Genomic DNA, 21,338 nt, shown 5'->3' with positions numbered 1-21,338 from the left:
GAGTAGGAACACTGCTTTATATTAATATGTTTAATCCTTTACAGTGGATATTTTTGTGGTCAGCGAGTTAAAAATAATGCTGTTCCATATTCATTGATAAATAGGAACAAGAATTTGTGAAGACTGTAGGGATTAAATACGAAGTTGGGCCTCCCACACTCTGCTGCTTGAAGCTTGCATTCCTGGATCCAATCACAGGCAAAATGACAGGAGAATCCTTTTCCATAAAGTAAGTCACTGGAACGCTGATGGCATCCTTCAGGAGATTTTTTTTGCAGTGTAAAAGCTTCTCCCTCCTCCTTCCAAATGCATGGAATTTGGGGACTGTGCTGTGCATGCAGAATTATATTTCTGGGTAGTAATAACTTTCTCTGTCTTGTTTCCTGAAGGTACCATGATATGCCAGATGTCATTGACTTCCTCGTGCTGCATCAGTTTTATAACGAAGCCAAAGAAAGGAACTGGCAAATAGGTGACTCCTTTTTTTTTTTTTTTTCCCCACTTCCATATGTTTTCTGCACCATTTCTGCAGCTGTTTAATGGGATGCAGGGTCTTCATTACATCATGTAAAGGACTGTACATATGTGATATTGTCACAGAATAGGCTGAGTTGGAAGGGACCCACGGGGATCATCAAGTCCAGCCCTTAGCCCTGCACAGGACCTTCCCCAAGAGTCACACCGTGGTATTATAGAGGTCATTGGAAACTTTTATTTGATGTTTGCTGCATTTCCTGTAGCAGAAAAAAACCAAAAAATATAAGAGAAACTGTCCCAAAACCTGTGAGAGCAGGAGAATCTGCTGATCTGTTGTGATTTGAGGCATGGAATCAGCTGTGGGTAATTCCCAGAGGTGTCCAAGGCCTTCCTTTAGGGCTCCATTCCTTTAGTGCAAAATGTAAAAATTGAAGTAGTGCATTTATGAAAGATGGAGTTGACTCTCTTAAAAGAAATATTTAATAATTATTGATATTGTTATTGTGCTGAATGCAATATTTTGCCTTCCAGGGGATAGATTTCGCAGTATAATAGATGATGCTTGGTGGTTTGGAACTGTGGAGAGTCAGCAGCCTTTCCAGGCAGAGTATCCTGACAGTTCCTTCCAGTGCTACAGTGTCCAGTGAGTTTTTACATGTTTTACATACAACTCAAATGGGTACCTCAGGCATCAGCATCTCTTTTTTCCATTTAAATAAATAACCAGCCACTTGATTTACTTATTTAATTTTGAATTTATTCCTAAAGCAACACTTCTGGTGTAAACAGCAGTGCAGTGACTATAGAGGGGATGCAAAAGAAAAGGTGCATTGTTATATTCAGCTTTAACTTGTGCATTTTGAATGTATTTGTTTTAATAGCTGGGACAATAATGAAAGAGAGAGGATGAGTCCCTGGGACATGGAACCAATCCCAGAAGGAAGTAAGTGTTGAACTCATGTTCCTGTGCAAAGCAAACAGCTTTTTGCCATTGCTGGGACTTACTGCCTGTGGAATTCTCCCTTTCCAGCTGCCTATCCAGAGGAGGTTGGTGCTGGAGTTCCTGTGACTCCAGAGGAGCTGACAGCTCTTCTCTACAAACCCCAGGAAGGAGAATGGGGGGCCCATTCCAGAGATGAAGAATGTGAACGAGTGATCCGTGGCATTGAGCAGCTTCTTTCCCTTGGTATGTTTGGAGAGAAGGGGTGGAAGGATTAAGAATATCAGTATATTAATATCAGAATATCATGTGGTGGCACATGACTGAAGAGTAGATGGGATGGAGTGTTGGGAGTTGGTGTGGAATATTTGAAATGTAAACTAAATTACTGAAAAGAGCCTTTTCAATTTCATATTTCAATTTCCTTTTAAGTTATATTCCTTTTTTTCCCCAGGGGTTCACCTGGTTTCTTTCAGTGGGGGTTCTCAGTGTGTCATATCTAAATGTGAATGAGCAAAACATTGAATTAAACCCCTCAAAACCAACCAACAAATCCTCACTGAACATCCTCACCAACAAATCCCTTGTAAATAGTTTGTAGCCATTTAATAGCACACCGTGATTTAATTTCTGCCTATATTTACACCCAGGACATGTCTGTATTCCTAACTTATATTACTTGTTGTAGCATTCCTGTTGTAAGTGATATGCATGTTCCTTTCAGTGGCACATTTGGCTGCTGACACACAAACCTCAGATGTGATACTTAAACAAAAAGTGCTTTTTCGAGAGTATTTAACAGATGGCACAAGAGGAGGAACTGTCCCCTTTGTGTAATGACATTTCCAGCTGTAGATCTGGATTGCTTTTGCTGAATTCTTAGAAAGAAAACCCAGAAAGCATTAAAAGAAATATCGATATCGTGTAACATCCCTTTGAGGCACCTGAATGATTTTGGTCTTTTGTCTTGCAGACATTTCCAATCCCTTTGCAGTCCCAGTGGACCTTAGTGCCTATCCCATGTATTGCACTGTCGTTGCTTATCCAACTGACCTCACCACGATCAGGAGGAGACTTGAAAACAGGTTTTATAGGTCAGTTGGCTTCGGATTTGTTTGTAATCTCCGTTTGTTACAGCCCCATGGAGGGCAATCCTGAGCTGAATGTTCTGTAATGCCCCTCCAGCAACGTGAGCAACAGCATCAGATAGGATTCTGTTTGGCCTTGGGCAAAGTGAGTCTTCCTGAATAATAAATTCCTTTTGGTTGTTAAGGCAAAAGCCGGTATGGCTGGATCTGGAGTGTGTTTAACATCCTGAGCCTCACTCTGTGGTGGAGGCAGAGCATATTTGCTTTGTTTCCATCCCTGCTGCCTTTGAACCAGAGGTTTTGCTGGTGTTGCAGTTGCCAGAAATGGGCTAAATGCTGTAAAGTGGAAATCTCTGTTTTTCCAGTCAACTTGGGAATAAATAACATCCTGATCATTTTTCTCCCTCTGAGGACCACCTGTTTCTCCTCGCTCTGAATCCCCAATTCCTTTTTTTTACTGCAGAATCCTGCTGGTCTCAGAGGGAAAACAATCCACACCTTCTTCTTCATCCCATTTCTTAAATTTTCTGTATTTTTAGGAGAATCTCTGCACTGATGTGGGAGGTCAGATACATTGAACACAATGCCAGGACCTTCAACGAGCCAGACAGCCCCATAGTCAAAGCAGCCAAAATTGTGACGGACGTGTTACTGCACTTCATTGGGTAGGTTTGGACTTCACAGCCCCCACAGCTTTGAGTTCCTGAGGGATTTGATTGTGTATCTTGGTTTTTGTCACTGTCCTGCAGAGATCAGAGCTGCACTGATATCTTAGAGATCTATAACAAGGTGAAAGCAGAAGACCTGAGCAGCACTGATGAAGAAGAGGAGGTAAGATCATTTTCTTGCCTTCTGAAGTTCAGCACGTGCAAGAAATTTGATTTTTGTTGAGGCTTTATTTTCTGGGTAATTGCACTGAGTTTTTGAGATGAGCCTGTTCAGGCTCACCTGGGACAATAAGCTCCCTTAAGTAGGTAAAAATGATTCTTGGAACTGCCTGTCTTTAATCTGCTCCCAGTACATGGTGTTTTGTTGTGTGGGGAAGGATGAGTAATTAGGGGACTGGGAAGTGGAGCTGTTACTCAATCAGAGGACAACAGCTCCCCATTGCCAGCAAGGCAGCAGAGATGGTTTTCATGTGTAATTCTGTGTCATTTCCCATCCGTTGTTCCCTGAAGTGAAATGTCAGGTCGAGCCCAGATATCACTTCCTTGAGCTTTTTCTCTCTCCTTGCACCTTCTCCCCTTCAATGCAGTTTGAAATGGGCTGTAGTTCCTGTTGCAAAGTGACCTGTTACAACCTAAATCGCTTGGGTTTTACTTTTCAGTGTTATTTTCTAATACACAAGGTAGTATAAGATTTAGTGAGGAGGTTTCTTCCCTAAGATATTGTCCTTTGTGGCAAATTGGAAATATGAAAGTTAAACCTGGTGCTGCCTGAGCACCTGTTTGCTTGGGGCTGGTGCTGCTGTCTTGGGTTTGTGTTCAAATTAAAGTCTGTGCTACAGTGAAATAATTTCATTATTTTATAAAACTGAAGATGGAATAACACCATCTGTTTTCACAGACTGTGAAAAAAGTATTTTGAAGAAAATGAGAGATTTCCCTGGTAAAATAGCAGACCCCTCTTTCCCAACTCAACCTTCTACTCTCAGTTTTGGATCTCAGAAGTGACCAAAATTCCCTGTATATCACCTTCCTCTCTCCAGCCTTCCAAAGAGCTGGTTTATAATGTGTTTTGCTTTATAATATTTTAAAAGTTTAAATATTTTTTAGGTGTTAGGAAGGAATCCTTCCCTGTGAGGGTGGGGAGGCCCTGGCACAGGTTGCCCAGAGAAGCTGTGGCTGCCCCAACCCTGGAAGTGTCCCAGGCCAGGTTGGATGGAGCAACCTGATCTAGTGGAGTCCTCTCAAAAATTATTTATATTTAATTACTGGTAAAAGCTGTGTACAAAGGAATTTTTGTTGTAATTCTTAAATCCAGGTTCTGAAAAGAATATTACACCCACCTGATGTAAGTAAGGCACTGCATGAAACCTGAATAAACTCAGTGCAGCTGCTCAGAGCATGAAAACTGAGGCAGGGTAATGAAGGTCTGCAAGGCTGCAACTGAGCTGAGTCTTAAGGACTGAAAATCAGCCATTCCTATTTCTCATATGTTTTTATGTCTCATTTTTTATGGAAGCAAACTTGGAAAAAGCATGAAACAGCTTAAAATCAGGAATCAGGTGGATCGAGTTATGTAAATTCTAGTTTGAAATTAGTTTCTGCTTTTCTTGAGCCATTTATTACATTTGAGTAGTTTAAAATATTTGTTGTTGTTGGCTGGTTTTTAACCCTTTTTCCATGGCTGAGGGTCCATCCAAGGCCCTGTGTGTGATCATTCCCTTTGCCTTTAGGTGGCAGAAGTAGACGTGGATTCAGACGCTCCAGGAACTTCCTCTGGGAAAAGAAGAGTGAGTAAAACTTCTGCTTTGGTCTTTTTTTTTATATTAGATTTGAAAAATATCAAGAACAGTCAAGTTTAGATAAAACTGATACAAATAGCGAGGCTGAAATATTGCAACTTTGAGTTTTGGGTTTGAGTATTACATATGACCAGAAAAGCCAAATTGGGCCATCAGCTTTGCTTGAATCTTCCTGGATTTGTTTTTAGTTGTGGAGATCTTTGTATCAGAATGCTGGGAAATTAATAGGAAATTGAAGGGGAAAATTGGGATTTTCTGATAATTTCTGTTTCCCTGCAGGTAAGACGACGAGTGAAAAGGCAGCCCATGAAAGCCAGTCCTGATGCCTGGAAGGAGCAGTGCCAGCAGCTGCTAAACCTGATTTATGAACGGGAGGACTCGGAGCCTTTTAGGCAGCCTGTTGATCTCTTCTCTTATCCTGTAAGTGCACCTTCCCCATCCAAAAGGGTTCATCCTTTGGCAAAACATCCGTGCTGGGCGTGTCTGTGCTCTCCCTTTATGAGCAGAGAATTATCTGCAATAACTTGAAAGTAAAATAATTACTTGAGCCACTGGATGAACACTGAGGTGCTTTTATTGCTGTAGGATTTGACAGCCTTTACTGTTTTCATCAGCCTTTACCATTTCGTGTCCTTCCAGGATTATCGAGACATTGTAGACACTCCCATGGACTTCAGCACTGTGAAAGAAACCTTGGAAGCAGGAAACTACACCAGTCCCTTGGAATTCTACAAAGACATTCGTTTGATATTCTGCAACTCTAAGGCTTACACTCCTAATAAAAAGTCTCGTGTAAGTAATAAATTTTAATGCCCTTTTTTTTTCACAGAGACCTTGGCCCTACATGAATAAAACACATGGAATAATGTCTGAAGAGCAAAGCGTTGCTTGGTGTAATAAAAATAACCAGTGTATATCAATTCTGGGGCCTGTGCTTATAAATTTGCTTTGTTCTGCTCACCCAGATCACTTAAAACTTTCATTTTCATCTGAACTTTCTGAACTTAAAGCTTCTGAGATGTTTAGTGTTGCAGCTGTTTACTGAAATATTTGCAGCAGAAAACTGATCACAAGGTGCTTTTATTTTTTTCAATAATTTATTCCTGGAAACAAGGCTATCAGCTTGAAAACTGCATATTTATCTCTGTCCATCTGTCTACAAAAGGATCCTTTTCAAATTAATGGAAATATGATGCAATATTTCTACTACCAGAGGAGATGAGATACTTATTTTTTTCTAGTTGACTTAGAATATTTGGCAGTACTTTTTGCACACTGTTGCCTGTGTTTCTCAGGTGCTAATCCTGCTTTTTGCTGTTTGGACTTAGAGGCAGAAAAAATGTATTGGATTGAAGCCCTAAGGAGGATATGGAACGAGGGAAAAGGGAGATCAAAATGTTGGAATATAGATATTTTTGTATGAACTAAGTAAAATGACAACTGGTATGTGACTGATATATGTAAACATGGCTGTGTTTGATCTGTGTTCCTGTGTCAGCTTTTCCTAAGATGTTTAATGATCAAATTACTCTAAAATTTTCAAGTGCTTTAATGATGTTTATCCTCAAAAAAATCACAAGTTGACACCGGAACAGATGCAGTTTTAGCACTGTTGGTGCAAAACAGAGTTGGAGTGGTTGGTGTCTTCATGGTATAAAAGCAGACAGAGTTTTGACTGTTTTCAGACATAAAATTGTAATAATTGCAATGGAGGAACAGCCAGGAGTGAACTTGTGGCTGAGGCTACACAGAGACAAGGCCTAGAGAGAGGGCAGGAAAAGGGTTTAAAGATTGTGACATCCGGTTTACAGAAATTAGGAATGAGGACATTGTAGTTGGCTTCTGTGTGCAGCTGTGTAGGGGTGGAATTAAAACATTTCACCAGGGAATTAAAGCAAAACCAAAGGTGAGGGGACAGCAAAATTCATTTGCTTTTCCCTTGGTATTCAAGTTATCTTATGGGCTGCTTCTTCCATGCTTTATGGGGTTGACAAAGGAGGTTATATTCCAGTAATTTAGATATGAAATTTCCTTTTTACTCTGGAAATATTTTGTACTGGAAGTAAATCTTTTTAGGAAAACACTTTCTGTGGTGAGAATACAAAAGGAAATTATCTGCAAAGGACCTCGTAGTGAAATGTCACCATGAATTCTTCCTTTGTGCCACAAAGTCTGGACATCTTGGTGATTTGTTTTTTGGTTGTTCTTCCAAGTTACTGAACTTCTACTAAGTCTGACTGTGCTTTCTCACTCCAGATTTACAGCATGACCCTTCGACTCTCTGCCTTGTTTGAGAATCACATGAAGAACATCATCTCTGAGTACAAGGCAGCAATGCAGTGTCAGAAGAGGAGGAGGCCACGGTACCGAAAACGGCTGAGGAGCAGCAGCAGCTCCCCCTCAACCAGCAGAGCATCCAGGTAATGTGGGAGAGTGGGACTGCCTGGCAGTGGCATTCCAGGGAACAGTGGCAGGATAACCAGACAGCAACAGTATTGCTCATTTCCTGCTGCAGTTGCTCTTTTGGGTGATAAAATCGTGTTCAAGTATAGTTTGTGCATAATTCTGGTAAGTGAAAGACTATGTGGTTACAGTTATTCCCTCTGGAGGAAATGAAAGACCAACTGTCTCTTCACCTTTGTTTAGTTGAAAAAAGTGTTGTTTAACACTGTATATCAGCCTTCTGTCTGATACATTATCTAAGTAAACTGAGTATTGGTTTTAAAAAGGGAGATAAAGTGTTGTTCCTGCAAACTCATCTGCTTTAGCAGACACATGGTGGTGTAACTATTTTTAGTATTATTACAACTGTGTGAGCACTGGGGAAAAGATATTTGTTTGATAAATTCGCTGCAAAAATCAAGGCACTTTGCAGGGGAAATTGGTTTTGTCTTTGAGTCTTTTGGTGCTGACAGTTGTATCTCTTTGGGATATTTTGTGTTTTCAGCCCCAAAGGGAAGCAGAAACAAATGAAGATTCAACCTAAACCCAACCAGAATACCTCACTGCCCCTGACCAGGACGAGCTCTTCAGTCTCATCTCATGGTGAGGAGGAATGTTCTAAAGTACAGCCTACTTGTGTGTGCAGATTGGATCTGTTATTCCTGAGGCACATGCTAAACACACCTGAGGAGGGAGCAAGTGGCAAGGTCGTGGAAATGTTTTGTCTGTAGGTTGTTTTAGCTGAACTTGGCTGTTAGGAAGTTATGGGTAAGGATCAGGGAATTGGGAGCCTTAGTGAGAATTAACCTAGTCCCCAGAGCCTGGGCTTCCTGTACATGGGCTTCTCTCATACAGCAGTTATGGATAAATTAATCTTACTTTGGATTATACCAAAAGGAATCTGTCTCTTCATGGCTGTAGAGGCAGCTTGGTGAGATGAACCTGACTGGGGCTGTTAACTCAGGTGATCCAAAACCTCTGTAAATAGAGGATAAAAATCACTCTGTCACGTTGTGCTGTCCTGTGTAAAGTTTCAGATACAGCAGAAGAACCTCTGGGTTCAGCCACTGGTGAAGAGCTGGAGGGTCAACCATCTTCCTCAGGCTCCAATGCACAGAACCGAAGTGGAAATGCCATAGATCCAGGGAAAAGCAGGCCAGTCAGGAGCAAATCCACACCAGTGAAACAAGGTGAGAAATAATAAGATTCTGTTGTTTGAATAACTGGTTTCACTAGAGATGAAAGATGTTCCTTCTCTCTGATGTTGATGGTATTATTGCCTGAGTGTAACATTATATATATTCCCAAACCATACAAAAGAAGTTGAGTTTACTTTACTCCTCACAGTTCTGTGGTCTCTTGTCTGAGGTGTGGAGTGCACATGATTCCACGTGGACTTCAGTGAGATCCTTTAAAATCTCTCCAGGTGGAAAAGCTTGATTGCTCTTAAACTCCTACAGTTCCTTCAGGAGTTACAAATAGCAAACAAACCAAAGGCATCCCCACCCCACAACCTCCTTTTATTAATCAAGTTGAAACCAAAGATGAAAAAAAGTTTCCCCCAAAAATGTAAATATTTTTATTCTACTCAAGACAAAGTGGTTGTGATTGGAAGGGAAACACTGTCTGAAGCTTTGATAAGTTGTCTCTGGGACATGTCACTCAGAGTTTTGCACTGAGGTGGGCACTGAGTGGGCATTGCCTGACCCCTGGAGCCTTTCCCAAGTCCACACCCCTGTGCTGTAGCCATGCTGGATGCTGCAGGTGAGCTCTTCCTATGTTAAAGAAGATATTGAATCGTCATTATCAGATTCTTAACTCTCAAAACATGTAGGATTTTGGGTCCCACACCAGCAAGATATTTTATGTATTTTTAAGTTAAGATGCCCAACAATGCTAGTGAGCTTTCTTGGGTTATTGACTCTCCTGAATTATGCTTCCCTGGACTCTGCCTTTTGAGAACATGCATCTGAGGGGCAATAAATCCTGCTTGCAGAGTGTTATTTTCATTTCTATAGCTTTGAAATGGATTTGAGAGTTTTTCCTGCCTTGGTGGGATTCACCAGATTGAGTTTTAGATGTTCACTCTGGGCTCCTTTTATTGCCTGGATTTTCCCTGAACTCTTAGTCAGGAGAGTTTGAAGTTGTTGCTTACGGATAAGAACTACATTTACTTTGATAAATTTTCCTCTTAGAGCACCTCTTTGTGTCCCCAGCACATAAAGGGTGAGTAGCTCCAAGCTGGATCCATCCCCAGAGCACACCTGAGGCAGCTGAGGAGAATCCCAGAGGCAGCTGAGGCCAGTCCCACTCTTTGTGTCCTGTTTGGCTCAGGTGTGATGCTGATGGGGTTTTTTTGTGTTTGCTTAGATCACTCTCCTGATGGACCCCTCACCAATGGAGATGGCAGAGAGCCTCGGGCAGGAGTCAAGAGGAAGTTACTGAGCGCGTCGGAGGAGGACGAGCACCTGGAGGAGGCAGAGGAGGAGGAAAAGAAGAGAGAATTAAAGGAAAAGTCTGGTTTGTCTTCATCAGAAAGTGGGGAATCGGGATCCAGCTCCAGCTCTGAAAGCAGAAGTGGCTCTGATTCCGACTCGGAATCAACCTCCAGGACAGATCAGGATTACATTGACGGAGACCACGACTACAGCAAAGTGGTGCAATCCAAAAAGCCCAAACGGAAAATCAAACGGAAACTCAGCGCCGGGAAGAGGAATTGGCAGGGCAGGGGCACAGGGAGGAGGGGGAGATGGGGCAGGTGGGGGAGATGGAGCAGAGGGGGCAGAGGGGGGAGAGGTGGAAGAGGCTGCGGCAGAGGCAGAGGTGGCGGCAGGGGAGGAAGGAGAGGCCGCGGAGGCCGAGGGGCCTCGCGAGGAGCCACCAGAGCGAAACGCGCCCGAATCGCCGACGACGAGTTTGAGAACCTGTTTGGGGGCCAGTTTGGAGAGAACGTGTTTGGGGGGAGGTTCAGCCGCCCCCCTCGGATCAAAACCAGGAACGAGGGCAGGAGGACTGTCCTGTACAACGATGACTCCGACAACGACACCTTCGTGCACACCGAGGATCCGTTGAACCTTGGTACTTCCAGGTCAGGCAGGGTGCGCAAAATGACAGAAAAAGCCAGGGTCAGCCATCTCATGGGATGGAATTATTGACAGGTGGAAAACTTTGGAACAATTTTAAAAGAACTTCAATGGCCTTCTACTGCAGGGATTTTACCAGAAATTCTACCAAGCAAGTTGTGCGGGGACTCCACTCACGTTTTCACAGTGGTGCTTTTCCATCCTGTCAGTTTGTGTTTGTTTTAAAGCTTCAGCTCTCCACACTTCATTGGTCAAAACAAGCCTTAGTCATTAGGCCTTAAATTACAGAAATTCTTCCCCACACACTACGAGTTCATCACATTAAAGAGGCTTCCAGCTTCTCAGTAAGAACATGACATTTTTGAGTCACGCTTATGAATTCTCTCCCTCGTTTTGTTTTTGTATTATAGAAATAGCACCTTCTTACAGAGTTTTTATGTGGTTTCTGCCATAAATCCTTAGACACAGTAATAATTATAACTTTTGCACAATACACCAATCCTAAAGGCAGCTATAAAATGTTTACAGTTTCTATATTGTAAGAAGGATCTGGATTATTTTAATCTTCCCAGGCCAAACGTTGATGGAATTGTGCTGAACTGAAGTATGTCTATACTACAGTTTTGGGGGTCCTGATGTGCTTTCTATCGGTTCTTTATTCGTGTAAAAAAGTGACAAAAGGGTTGGTGCCTTGTAAATATGTAGCAAACCTTTGATGTGGTGTGTCCTATGTGTGCATTAACTTTATTAAAAAGAGAATACTTGAGAAGTATGAATATCTAGACAAAAGGTGCCAAATGCAAAAGTTACTTGCATCTATTTTCTTTTTGTCCTCTCATATTTTTATAGTATTAATTGAGATTGTGCAGCTAAAGGGGTGACTTCAACATTTGAAAGGTTCCTCCTCTTCAAAGCATAAAGTGATTTTTAATAGTAGCTCAGCTACCTCTTATTTACAACTACTGGAAACTGAAAAGAAAATAGATGCTGTTATTCAGTGCATGTTGAAGAGGCGAGAAGGAGCTTGAGGGGTGGAAGTTGTAGAGTAACTGTATCTTCATTCTGTTGTCACCATGAAAACCAATTCAGTGGTTACCAGAGTTCTCAGAAGCAGCACGTTCTGTGCAGGTGGGGATTTGTTTGTGCAGAGGGGCTGAGCTGCTCCCACTCCTTCCTGCTGCCCCTTGATCTGTGAAAATGTGGGTTTGGGTGAGGGGCTGGGGGAGCCCTGCTCCCTCTGGCCGTGCTGGTACAGAACCATCCAGACTGACTCTTGTATCTCAAGCTTCCAGAAGAGTATTCCTGTTGCACTGTACTCTTGTTATCCTGGGAAATGCTGACTTGAAACCCTTTGGGCAGTGGTAGTGCAGTTTGTGAGGAGATTGGTGCTCTGGCTCCTCCGGGAGCAGAACCGGGCGCTTGGCGTGGGCTGAACTGGAGCTGAGCAGCCTCTTCCTTCCTTCCTGGGCTCTGGCTGGAATATATATGGGACTTCAATTTTCTCCCGTTGTCCAAACGGATCTGACAGCTCCGAGAGTGAGTCAGGTCACAGAGAGAACAAACAAAAAGAGGCTACAAAGTTCCGCTGGAGTTTTTCAAGGTTTTTAGGTTTTTTTTAAACTTTCATCCAATATCCTTCAGTTCTTCTGTGCACAGCTTGGTCAATAATTCTGGAAAACCTCAGGCAGCAAAGAGTGACCCATGTATATTCTCAGATGCAGAAGGAATTTAATTTTTGACTTTCTATATTCAGCACTAGCTATTTTATCTCACTTTCCAAAAAAAACCAACTCTAGTTAGATGCAAAAATGACTTGAAAAAAAAAAAAGCAGAGGTTTAGTTTTGTGATGAAGGAGAGTATATCCTAAACTGCTCATTAATATGAATTTATGGTACAGTACAAAAATCACACTTTTAATTTTTTAAGGAATGGTTGGAATCAGCTGTAATCCACTGCTGGACTCAATTCTGGTTTTGATGGGGGGGTGGGAAACAAGTGCAAAGGCTCTCCTAGATCTGTGTTGGGCTTTAAAGTATAAACACCTGTCCTATCATCTTTCTCATATATCTGTATATATATACACGCATTTATATTTATAAGAAATGTATTATTTGTTTGACTGATTGGTCTTTTTACATATGGTAACCAGGAATAGCATGTATGCATCAGTCCATAGTCAAAATCATATCCTTAGATGAGTCCTGTGAGCTAATGTAAACACTAGGGGTTCTGTCCTAAAGCCTGAAAAGCTTGAAATGCAAAACAAATGCTTTTTTTCCCCTCTCTTTCTGACTGGCCGAAAATCCACTTACTCCTTATTTATTTTGTGTAGGGGCTGGGGAGAGATAAACCACAGGGATTCCAGAGAAACCATTTTATAAGCTGATGTATTTTAGCAACAATTAGAATAAGATTAAATATGTTCTTAACTGTATCTTTTCTATGTCCTGTGAAGATACCAGTGAAGCATCACTTTGCTGTGGCGTAAGTATTACTCCATGTGTCCCATGGTTCCCAGCTAGAGCAGGATGTGCTGGAACAACAGAATTTAGTGTAAAAATTGAAAAAAAGCTTCTTTTTTTTTTTTTTTTTTTTTTGGTGCATGAGAACCTTTTATAAGCATGACAGAAATAACTCGGGTTTAGAGCTGTTCTTTTTGCTTGGTTTGTGTCTGGATTCTTCCTCTGAGTTGGGCAGTTGATTTCTCACAGCCTCGTTCCGGGGAATAATTAGACTTTTGTAGGACCTTGGACGCTTTCTCTCAAATCCCAGATCCTGTCAGGAGGTTGTAGAAAACTCAGGGTGAGCCTACCAGGTGTAGCAGAAGCAGGAAAGTGATTCAAACCATCTAAAGGTCTCCCTGATGCAGCCCCTGGGTGCTCAGCCAGCAGCTCCAGAAGGTGCCGAGCTCCAGACAGGCTGCAGAGTCAGGAACGTTTCCTGACACGTTTCCTTGCACTCTTTACAAAGAACTCCAAACTCTGCCTAAGGAATGGGATTTAAGGTGTGATTTTTCTGGGATTGTTGGGGGTGTGCAGGCAGGCCAGGGGCTCCTCTGCTGCTGTAGATGTTTGGGCTTTGGTGGTTCTGTTCCCTCTGAGGTCAGGCTGGCATGATCCCAATCCTGAGCTGCCAGCGCACTTCAGGGCACCTTGGAAAATGGATCCTCAGCCCCACACAATCTATTCTCCTTGGAGATAGGGCTGGAATCTTGTGTCTTTGCTCTTGGCCTCTCCCAGCTCCAATCTGCTGTCCCTGCAGTGCTCCCGTGTCTTCCCGGACCAGGGCATGGATGACAAAGCTTATTTTGCAGTAGTGATGTGCTGTTGTCTCAGATATTAGGGGAGAATGGGCTGCCCGGGGCAGTGGTGGAGCCACTACCCCTGGAGGTGTTCAGGAAATAAGCAGATGTGGCACTTGGTGATGTGGTTCAGTGACCATGGTGGGATTCAGTCGAAGGTTGGACTTGGAAGGTGACCTTGGAAGGCTTCTCCAACCTTAATGATTCCATGATTCAGCCCAAATTTTGCCTGCTTTCTATTTTCTCTATCACTTTTGATTTTCCTTTTTGCCATGTCCCACCTCTTCCCTTTGGCTTCCCTTTGTGAACGATTTATGATGAATTTTATTTTGGCTGGACTTCTTGGCTGGAAAGTTTAATTCTTTTATCCCTCTTTTTCCCCAAGACTTTCCATATTTTTTATATCTGCCTTATTTTGTTTACTAGCAACATTCCTAAATGTCTGGAGGCAGATTTAATGAAGATGGAAAGTTTGAGGATTGGCTTCTTGGCTGCACCTCCATGGCCATCCATACCCAGAGTGGGGCCACTGCCAGGTCAGCTGAGGCAGCACATCCTTCCCTCAGCCTTGGAAAACACAGTTCACTTGGGATCCTGGAATACCTGTGGTCCTGACCCGGGCTTATGTCTCCCATGTAGAATTCCTGTGCTTCCAGCCTCTCCAGGTATTCCTGTTCTAAACAACCTTTGTGTTGGTGCTTGAATTTCAGTGGATCCTGGGCAGTTTTATCCTTCCTTCCTCTTTCCATCACTCCTTTCTCCATCAGCCAAGCAGAGGCTGCCCCCTTATCCCAGCCACCCCCACCCTGCAGACACAAAAGCTAAACAGAATCATGGCTGCTTAAAATTTTGCGTCCTGTTGTGATTTTCCTGGAATTTTTTCCTTGGTGTCCACCTCAGCTGCTTCTCCTGCATGGAAGTGGAAGGACTGAGTAGTACTGGAAAAGAGCTGACACTGGGTGTGTAGTAGAGAGTTTTTAATTAATTTAAAAAATTAAAATATTTGGAGGCTCTCTTGACTCCCAAAAGCAAGATGAACCTTACCAAGCATTTGGAAAAGCTGCTCCTGGTTGTCTCGGGAATGTTTTTGCCAACCACTCCAAATTGCAGAGTATTAATGTGAGAAAATCAGATTAACAATCATTAATTTTGATAAGAACTTGATTATATTTCATCTTTGAGTGGTGAACAACAAGGAAAAGTGAACAACTGTAGGTTTAAGGATGTCGTGTCCTGACCTGGAGCGTCCTGTCATGGATTTAATGGGTTAAAAATGTCTTTGTGTGTTTACATTTCTTAATTTTATCTTTTTATTTCAAAACCATCCTGCAAAGTTTTATAAAATGCTGATTATTTCCTAAAGGAGCAGTTAACCACCCAAAGCTAACCTATATTTAGTAGATAGGGAGCTGTCATTGTGTTCTTACAATGTGTATTATAGAAGATGCCTGTGCATGAGCGAGACATAATTCCCAACTCTTTAGTGTATCCGAGGTTTACACAGGGAAAAAGAACTCCTTTCTGTACAGTAAGTAACAGCCTGCAAAATTTAGTCCAAAACCTGTCCTTTTTTTAGTCTTAGAAATGCAAAGACCTGTTGGAAGCTTGTAGATTTTTACTCTGTCCTGTTCAGCCCACAGCGAATTTACACAACTGTGCTACGAACCCCTGAAAAATGAGATTCCCAGTGGAATTGCTGTCCCAGCCTTAACTTTAGTGTTAGAAAAATGGTGCTGAAATACATTGAAGTGAGTGGGTGCAGGTCCCTGAGAGGAGTTTGTGAGACTTCTAAGTGAAAGCGAGTGCTTGGAGTTACTACTCCTGATAGTAACCGGAGCCACACTGGGGAACTGGGAAGTGTGTAAATATTTGGGGGATGTTTCAACCAGTGGACAGTTCGGAGCAGTTCCTCAGTTTTGGGGATTTAATTGGCAAGTGCTGCGGATCTTCCTGATTTTTAGGTCTGTGAGGTGTTGCTTGGGTGGGGGGTGGGGGTGAAATCCTGCCGGAATATTCCCAGTAAAATCCAAATCCACTGTTTCTTCTCCTAAAATGCCTCCTGGCAGAGTGGTGGCTGCTCGGGTGTGCTCAGAACTCAACGTCTGAGGATTCTTTTTCTGTAGAAATACTAATTCAGGCTCTTCATTCCTCCATGAGTCATTAGAGCAGATTTCATGTAGAAATACTATGGAATTCACGTGATTTAGGCTCTCCAGGTCATGTTCTGGATTTAAAATACTCCAAAAATGCACAAAACTATTAGAATTATGTCTACTTTCTATATTAATTTTTTTTTTCAGGTGATATTTATGCCCATATCTTCACATCTGCTATCTCAGGTCCCTTTAATGAATACTTCAGGGATTTTGATGCCACGTGTTGGCAGACCAAATGTAATATTTATATGCAATGAGCTGTTAGTTTTTTGTATTGTACAAATGTAAATTTGTAAAGATTTTTTTCTAGAGTTTTTTTGAAGTCACTGATGTAATCTAGGATGTTTCATTTTCCAGCTGTGGGATTGTCTTAATAAAAAAAAATAAAAAGAGAAACTCTTATTTTTGGGTTTGCATTGTTTCCTGAATAGTTGAGATGTTAAAAAGATACAAAAAAATTGGTGAAATTGAGTTTTTAATGTAAAAAGAAAATCGCTTTTTTATTCAACTGGATGATTTTATGCTTTTAAAAGTTTTATAAACTGCATATAGAAACTTCTAGAAAGTGGATATAGAAGCTTTTAAAAAGTGGGAAGATGTTGAGCAGGATGGGATGGAGACCCTCACCTTAGCCAGAGGTGAGTGTGGCAGCTCACTGGGGATCTGTTACCCCAATCACCATCTGACCTGGCTCCAAAATACCATTTTTCTGGGAAAAAGGAGAGGAGCAAGTAATGATTTCTTGGAAGAAGTGGAAAATGCCTTAAAATGCTGTGAAATGGCTAAAAATGCCATGAAATGAGCAGGTGAGGAGGAGGCTCCTGGACCAGCTCCCTTGGCCACTGTGGGACTGGGGTGGGTTCAGGGGGTGAGACTCAGCTCCAGGAGGTTTTACCTGTTTTTTAAGGGCTATTTCATGCAAAACAAGGAATCGCTCTTTTTTTCATCTCTGTTCTTGCCCTCTTGTTAAATAGCAGTGATAATATTGTTTAACCAGGGATTCTTGGGGGTGGATGGGGCTGGGTTTATGTAGAACTGCCAGGGGGCTCCGGGCTCGGCCAGGGCAGGTGCTGAAACTAAATACACTGAATAAACTTGGGAAGAATTTCTTCCTGGAAAGGGTGGTCAGGCATTGGAAGGGGCTGCACAGGGAGGTGGGAGAGTCCCCATCCCTGGTGGTGCCCAAGGACGCGGCAGTCAGTGCTCTGGGCTGGGTGACAAGGTGGGGATCGGGCACGGACTAGACTTGATGATCTCAGAGGTCTTTTCCACCCTCAATGTTTCTGTGTTTCTGTGACTCTGTTTTGGCTTTTCTCCTTAATCCTGTGACTTATTTGACATTTCACTTTATTGCACTGATTCCAGTGGCATTTCCTCTCTGATGGGAATGAATATCTGCTTTTTAACACAACACTCATCCTCCAAGCCCCAGGAACAAAAGGGCTTTTTTTTTTTTTATTTCTTGACCATGTTGGTTACAGAGAACAAAATTAAACTTGTTTTGCAGAGATACTGGAGCCCCCTCACTGTGTACATCCATCAGATGGCATTGGAGGGAAGGAATTCTGCTCCCTTCAGAGCTGCTTCACCTTTGCCAAACACCCCTTTGCTGTCCCTCTGTAAATATTATGTTGATATTATTTCATAGCTGTTACATACTTTATATCATCCTGTTTAGGTCATATGTGGTAATACATGTTATAAAATGCATGATATAGAACACCAGAGTGGTAGAGAACAATTCAATTATTCTTCCTGTGCAGTTCAGAAATGCATTTTATAGCAGTATTTTTATTGATAATTTTTATAGATTTAGTTGTGATTTTTATACATTTCAGCAGCACGTGGACTAAAACCTGCTCTTCCCTGAATATGCAGCACAACTGGTCAACCCAGTGCTCATTTCCAGCCTGGAAAACCCTAAAGCACCTTTTTCCATCCACCATTACAGTGCTTCACACACTGCCTGTGCCATCTGTGGTCCCATGGAACCTTCCTAACCCGTGCAGGAGGAGGAGGCCAAGCTGTGCCTCCATCCCACCTTTCCAGTTCTCAACAGGCACTGGAGTGGGATGATTCGAGTGCAAGAAGCATTTGGACGATTTTCTCAGGCACATGGTGTGACCCTTGGGGTGTCCTGTGCAGGGCTAAGGATGGGATTTGATGATCCTCATGCATCCCTTCCAACCCAGCATATTCTGTGTGGTCCTGTGCGAGTTGCCCTTCAGCTGTAACATCCTCACTGGGAGCGGGTTTTGGGGGTACTTTGTGAGGTCTGAGGTGTGTTTGTGCACCTTTATCCTTTGGAGCCGTGTGAAGGCATTTCAGGAGCCGGGTGGGTGTCCTCCTCACCTACCCCCAGATATCTGCATGTCTTTGTTTCTGAGTGAACAAAAGTGGCTTTGTGTGAGGCCTCGGTGGGTGAGGTGCTGAGGCAGCAGAGCCTGTCCCGTGACGCAGGTGCCAGCGGTGCTGGCAGCACTCCCTCTCCAGGCCTTCCCACCGCTCGGCTTCTTGGACAAACCTGTCCTGCCTCGAGCTGACGCAGGATACCTTCCCTCCTCCATCAATATTTGCTTTGGTGCCAGGAGGGAAAGGCTCGAACGGCTCCTGTTGCCGTGGGAGCTCTGGCTCCTCATGCCTCCCCTGCCAGGCCGCTGTGCCCCACGGACGGTGCCGGAGGCCCCTGCGGACCATGAGGGACCGTCTGGCGGAGCTGCAGCAGCGCGTGGCGGCCGAGGGGGACCCGCACGAGGACACCCTGGGCTTCGACAACCCGGCACTGGCTGGGGATGACACCAGCCCCGTGGGGCAGGCGCTGCAGGAGGCGGCCGAGCTGTGGCGGGCGCTGGACCAGCTGGAGCAGCTCTCGGAGACCATCGACAGGACGCAGCAGACGGTGCTGTGCTGCACCTCGGAGCAGAGCATGGCCCGGGAGAAGCGGGGCCTGGGCGACGCCCGAGCCGCCTTTGCCCGCCAGGCCGCGGCCCTGCAGCCCCAGCTGGGTGCTCTGCCCGCGGGCCCGGCGGGGGGCTCGGGGCGAGCGGGGCCCCGCGTGCGCCAGACGCAGCTCTGGCTGCTGGTGAGGAGGTTCGGCGCCGTCCTCGCCCGCCACTACGCCCGGGAGAGCCGCTACCGCCAGCGCCTCAAGGAGCAGATCCAGAGGCAGGCGGAGCTGGCGGGCATCGCCCTGGGCGCTCAGGACGTGGAGCAGCTGGCCGAGAGCCCTGGGGGGCCGCGCATCGTCGGCCAGGACCTGGAGGAGCTCGAGGCCAAGCACCACCTCAGCGTGGCCCAGGCGCGCCAGCGGCAGCTCCTGGAGCTGGAGGCGCAGATGGCGGAGCTGCGGGGGCTGTTCCTGCAGCTGGAGGGGCTGCTGGCCCAGCAGCACGGGGCGGCCGACAGCGTGGAGCAGCACGTGCTGCGCTCCCTCGACTGCGCCGCACAGGCCGAGGTGAAGAGGGCCCGGCAGTACCAGCGCCCATCCCGGCTCTCGGCCCTGCTCAGCGCAGCCCTCGGGCTCTGCAGCTGCTGCCCCTGCTTGCCTGGCCCTCGGGGCCTCCGCTGAGCCGGGGCTGCACCAGGGGTGCAGTGGCTCTCGGGGATGTGCCCCGCTCTGGGCAAGGAAGGCTGGCACGGGAGGCTGCTGCTGTCTTGTGCTTCTTGCACGGTGCTGCAGGGGCCATGCACACCCTGTATGATGGTGCAAGGACCACGGGCACCTTGTTTAACGGTGTAAGGACAATGCACACCTTGCAAGGTGGCACAGAGACCGTGCACACCTTGCTTGATGATGCAAGAACCACGCATGGCTTGTTTGATGATGCAAGGACTATACACACCCTACTTGATGATGTAAGGACCGTGCACACCTGGTATGGCACCACAGGGACCGGGAACATCTTGCGTGGTGGCACAGGGACCACCCACACCTTCCTGATGGCACAGGGACCATGCACACCTTACCTGGCAACACAGGGACCAGGAACACCTTGGACAGTGATGGAAGGACCACGTATGATCATGCAAGGACCAGGCACACCTTGTAAATTTGTGTAAGGACAATGCCCACCTTGCTCGATGGCACAGCTTGCGTGGTGGTGCACGGACCCAAAGCTAAGGAAAAGCAGAAAGGGAATGACCTCTTTGTATGTTCATTGAATTAGATTCTTAGGAATCGAGAAAACTTAATTTTCAGGCTGATGAATGCATTTCTTTTCCATATATGGATATTTTCAGGAAGCCCCTCAGCACCAGGAATGTGCATCCCTGCAAGGGCAGTGGTTCCTGGGGATCCAGGCTGAGCAGTCTCTACTCCTGCCCTCTTCCTCCTTCTTTGTTTTACATTTGTGACATCTAAATGAATATTACTTTTTCATTCAAACCTTGATGAATAGAAGTTACCTCTTTATTTAATTTTCATTTAAAAAACCCCACAACTTTCCAGGCCATTGGAAACACCCTCTGCATCCTGCATCAAAACCCACATTTAATGTGTGGCTGCAAAAGCCTCCTGGGAAGCACTGGAGCTTTTTACAGACTCCCAGGACATGGAGAGAAGGGAAATAAACCTCAGCAAGGTCGGGAGGTGGCAAATCCAAGTGCAGTAAAAAATTTAACCACCTTTCATGCACCACCCTCACAACAACTCTCTGCACAAACCACTCCCTGGAGCCTTGGGTGGCTGAGCAGCGTCTGACCCAGCTGGTTGAGCTGCTCCAGAGGGGATTATCCATAAAGTACAGGGAAAAAACCCTGTGTTCCCCTCAGTGCTTCCTGCCAGGAAGTATTTGCAGGGGATTTCATGGAGCACAACTCCTCCAGAGCCGAGCACGGAGCAGCTGCAGCAGCCAGTGGTGTTTTCCTGCACATGGAATTAACAGCAAAATAACCCTAATTTGTGTTACAAGGACCCCTGAGGAGTTAAAGAAGGAGGAGAAGATTAGAAACTTTACACCTCAGAGCAGATCTTCCCACCAATGGCTTCAGCAGTTTATATAACTTTATTCATCTATTTTTTTTTCTGCTGCTTGGTGTCCTTCCACTAAATATTGGCCTCGGACAGAACCTAACTACTGCATAGCAAAATAATTAATAATATTGTAATGTGGGCAAAACTATGGGAAAAGTTGCATCAATGTTTAGAACTGTAATTCCATTTTTTTGTTCCCCAGTTACAAAAGAGCAAGGATAAATTTTTAATTGAAAGTATTTAGGTATTTTAAAATAATAGGAGATATTTAATGTTATATTTTCATTTTCCTCAGATTATTCCCATTGAAAACCATCACTCAATCTTTCCATTTCCAAAAATTTTTCAAAAAGGTGGGGTTTTTTTCTTTAGTTCTCAGATCACACTTGGTAATTTTATTCTGAACATACT

At 44.3% G+C, this 21,338-nt stretch overlaps 2 protein-coding genes across 2 annotated transcripts in view; both read left to right on the top strand.

Moving 5' to 3' along the window:
• Nucleotides 1-12,614, top strand: part of BRWD3 (bromodomain and WD repeat domain containing 3) — a 47,936-nt gene extending 35,322 nt beyond the window's left edge. Inside the window, exons 26-40 of the mRNA XM_027725520.2 lie at nucleotides 105-229; nucleotides 390-472; nucleotides 1,009-1,120; nucleotides 1,359-1,420; nucleotides 1,508-1,663; nucleotides 2,391-2,511; nucleotides 3,045-3,170; nucleotides 3,255-3,336; nucleotides 4,904-4,960; nucleotides 5,252-5,392; nucleotides 5,612-5,764; nucleotides 7,229-7,392; nucleotides 7,920-8,017; nucleotides 8,446-8,604; nucleotides 9,785-12,614. Of these exons, the coding sequence (XP_027581321.1) occupies nucleotides 105-229; nucleotides 390-472; nucleotides 1,009-1,120; nucleotides 1,359-1,420; nucleotides 1,508-1,663; nucleotides 2,391-2,511; nucleotides 3,045-3,170; nucleotides 3,255-3,336; nucleotides 4,904-4,960; nucleotides 5,252-5,392; nucleotides 5,612-5,764; nucleotides 7,229-7,392; nucleotides 7,920-8,017; nucleotides 8,446-8,604; nucleotides 9,785-10,569 (2,424 nt within the window). The 3' untranslated portion in view covers nucleotides 10,570-12,614. The remainder of the gene's footprint in view (nucleotides 1-104; nucleotides 230-389; nucleotides 473-1,008; nucleotides 1,121-1,358; nucleotides 1,421-1,507; nucleotides 1,664-2,390; nucleotides 2,512-3,044; nucleotides 3,171-3,254; nucleotides 3,337-4,903; nucleotides 4,961-5,251; nucleotides 5,393-5,611; nucleotides 5,765-7,228; nucleotides 7,393-7,919; nucleotides 8,018-8,445; nucleotides 8,605-9,784) is intronic.
• A 6,036-nt stretch (nucleotides 12,615-18,650) lies between these two features.
• LOC113990267 (syntaxin-1A-like) lies at nucleotides 18,651-19,523 on the top strand. The gene has a single exon (XM_027725518.2). It carries the CDS (start codon nucleotides 18,651-18,653, stop codon nucleotides 19,521-19,523), a length of 873 nt encoding a protein of 290 aa, XP_027581319.1.
• The last annotated feature ends 1,815 nt before the right edge of the window (nucleotides 19,524-21,338 follow it).

The sequence above is a fragment of the Pipra filicauda genome, unplaced genomic scaffold (genome assembly GCF_003945595.2).
Source record: "Pipra filicauda isolate LSUMZ 115617 unplaced genomic scaffold, ASM394559v2 scaffold281_size1565311_pilon, whole genome shotgun sequence".
Lineage (NCBI taxonomy): Eukaryota > Metazoa > Chordata > Aves > Passeriformes > Pipridae > Pipra > Pipra filicauda.
The sequence above is the reverse complement of the archived record's forward strand: the minus strand, read 5'-3'. Positions and strand labels throughout refer to the sequence as shown.

Bases quoted from the DNA above. Each gene is read 5' to 3' on its own strand.
- LOC113990267 (XM_027725518.2), top strand. From the start codon at position 18,651: ATGAGGGACCGTCTGGCGGAGCTGCAGCAGCGCGTGGCGGCCGAGGGG.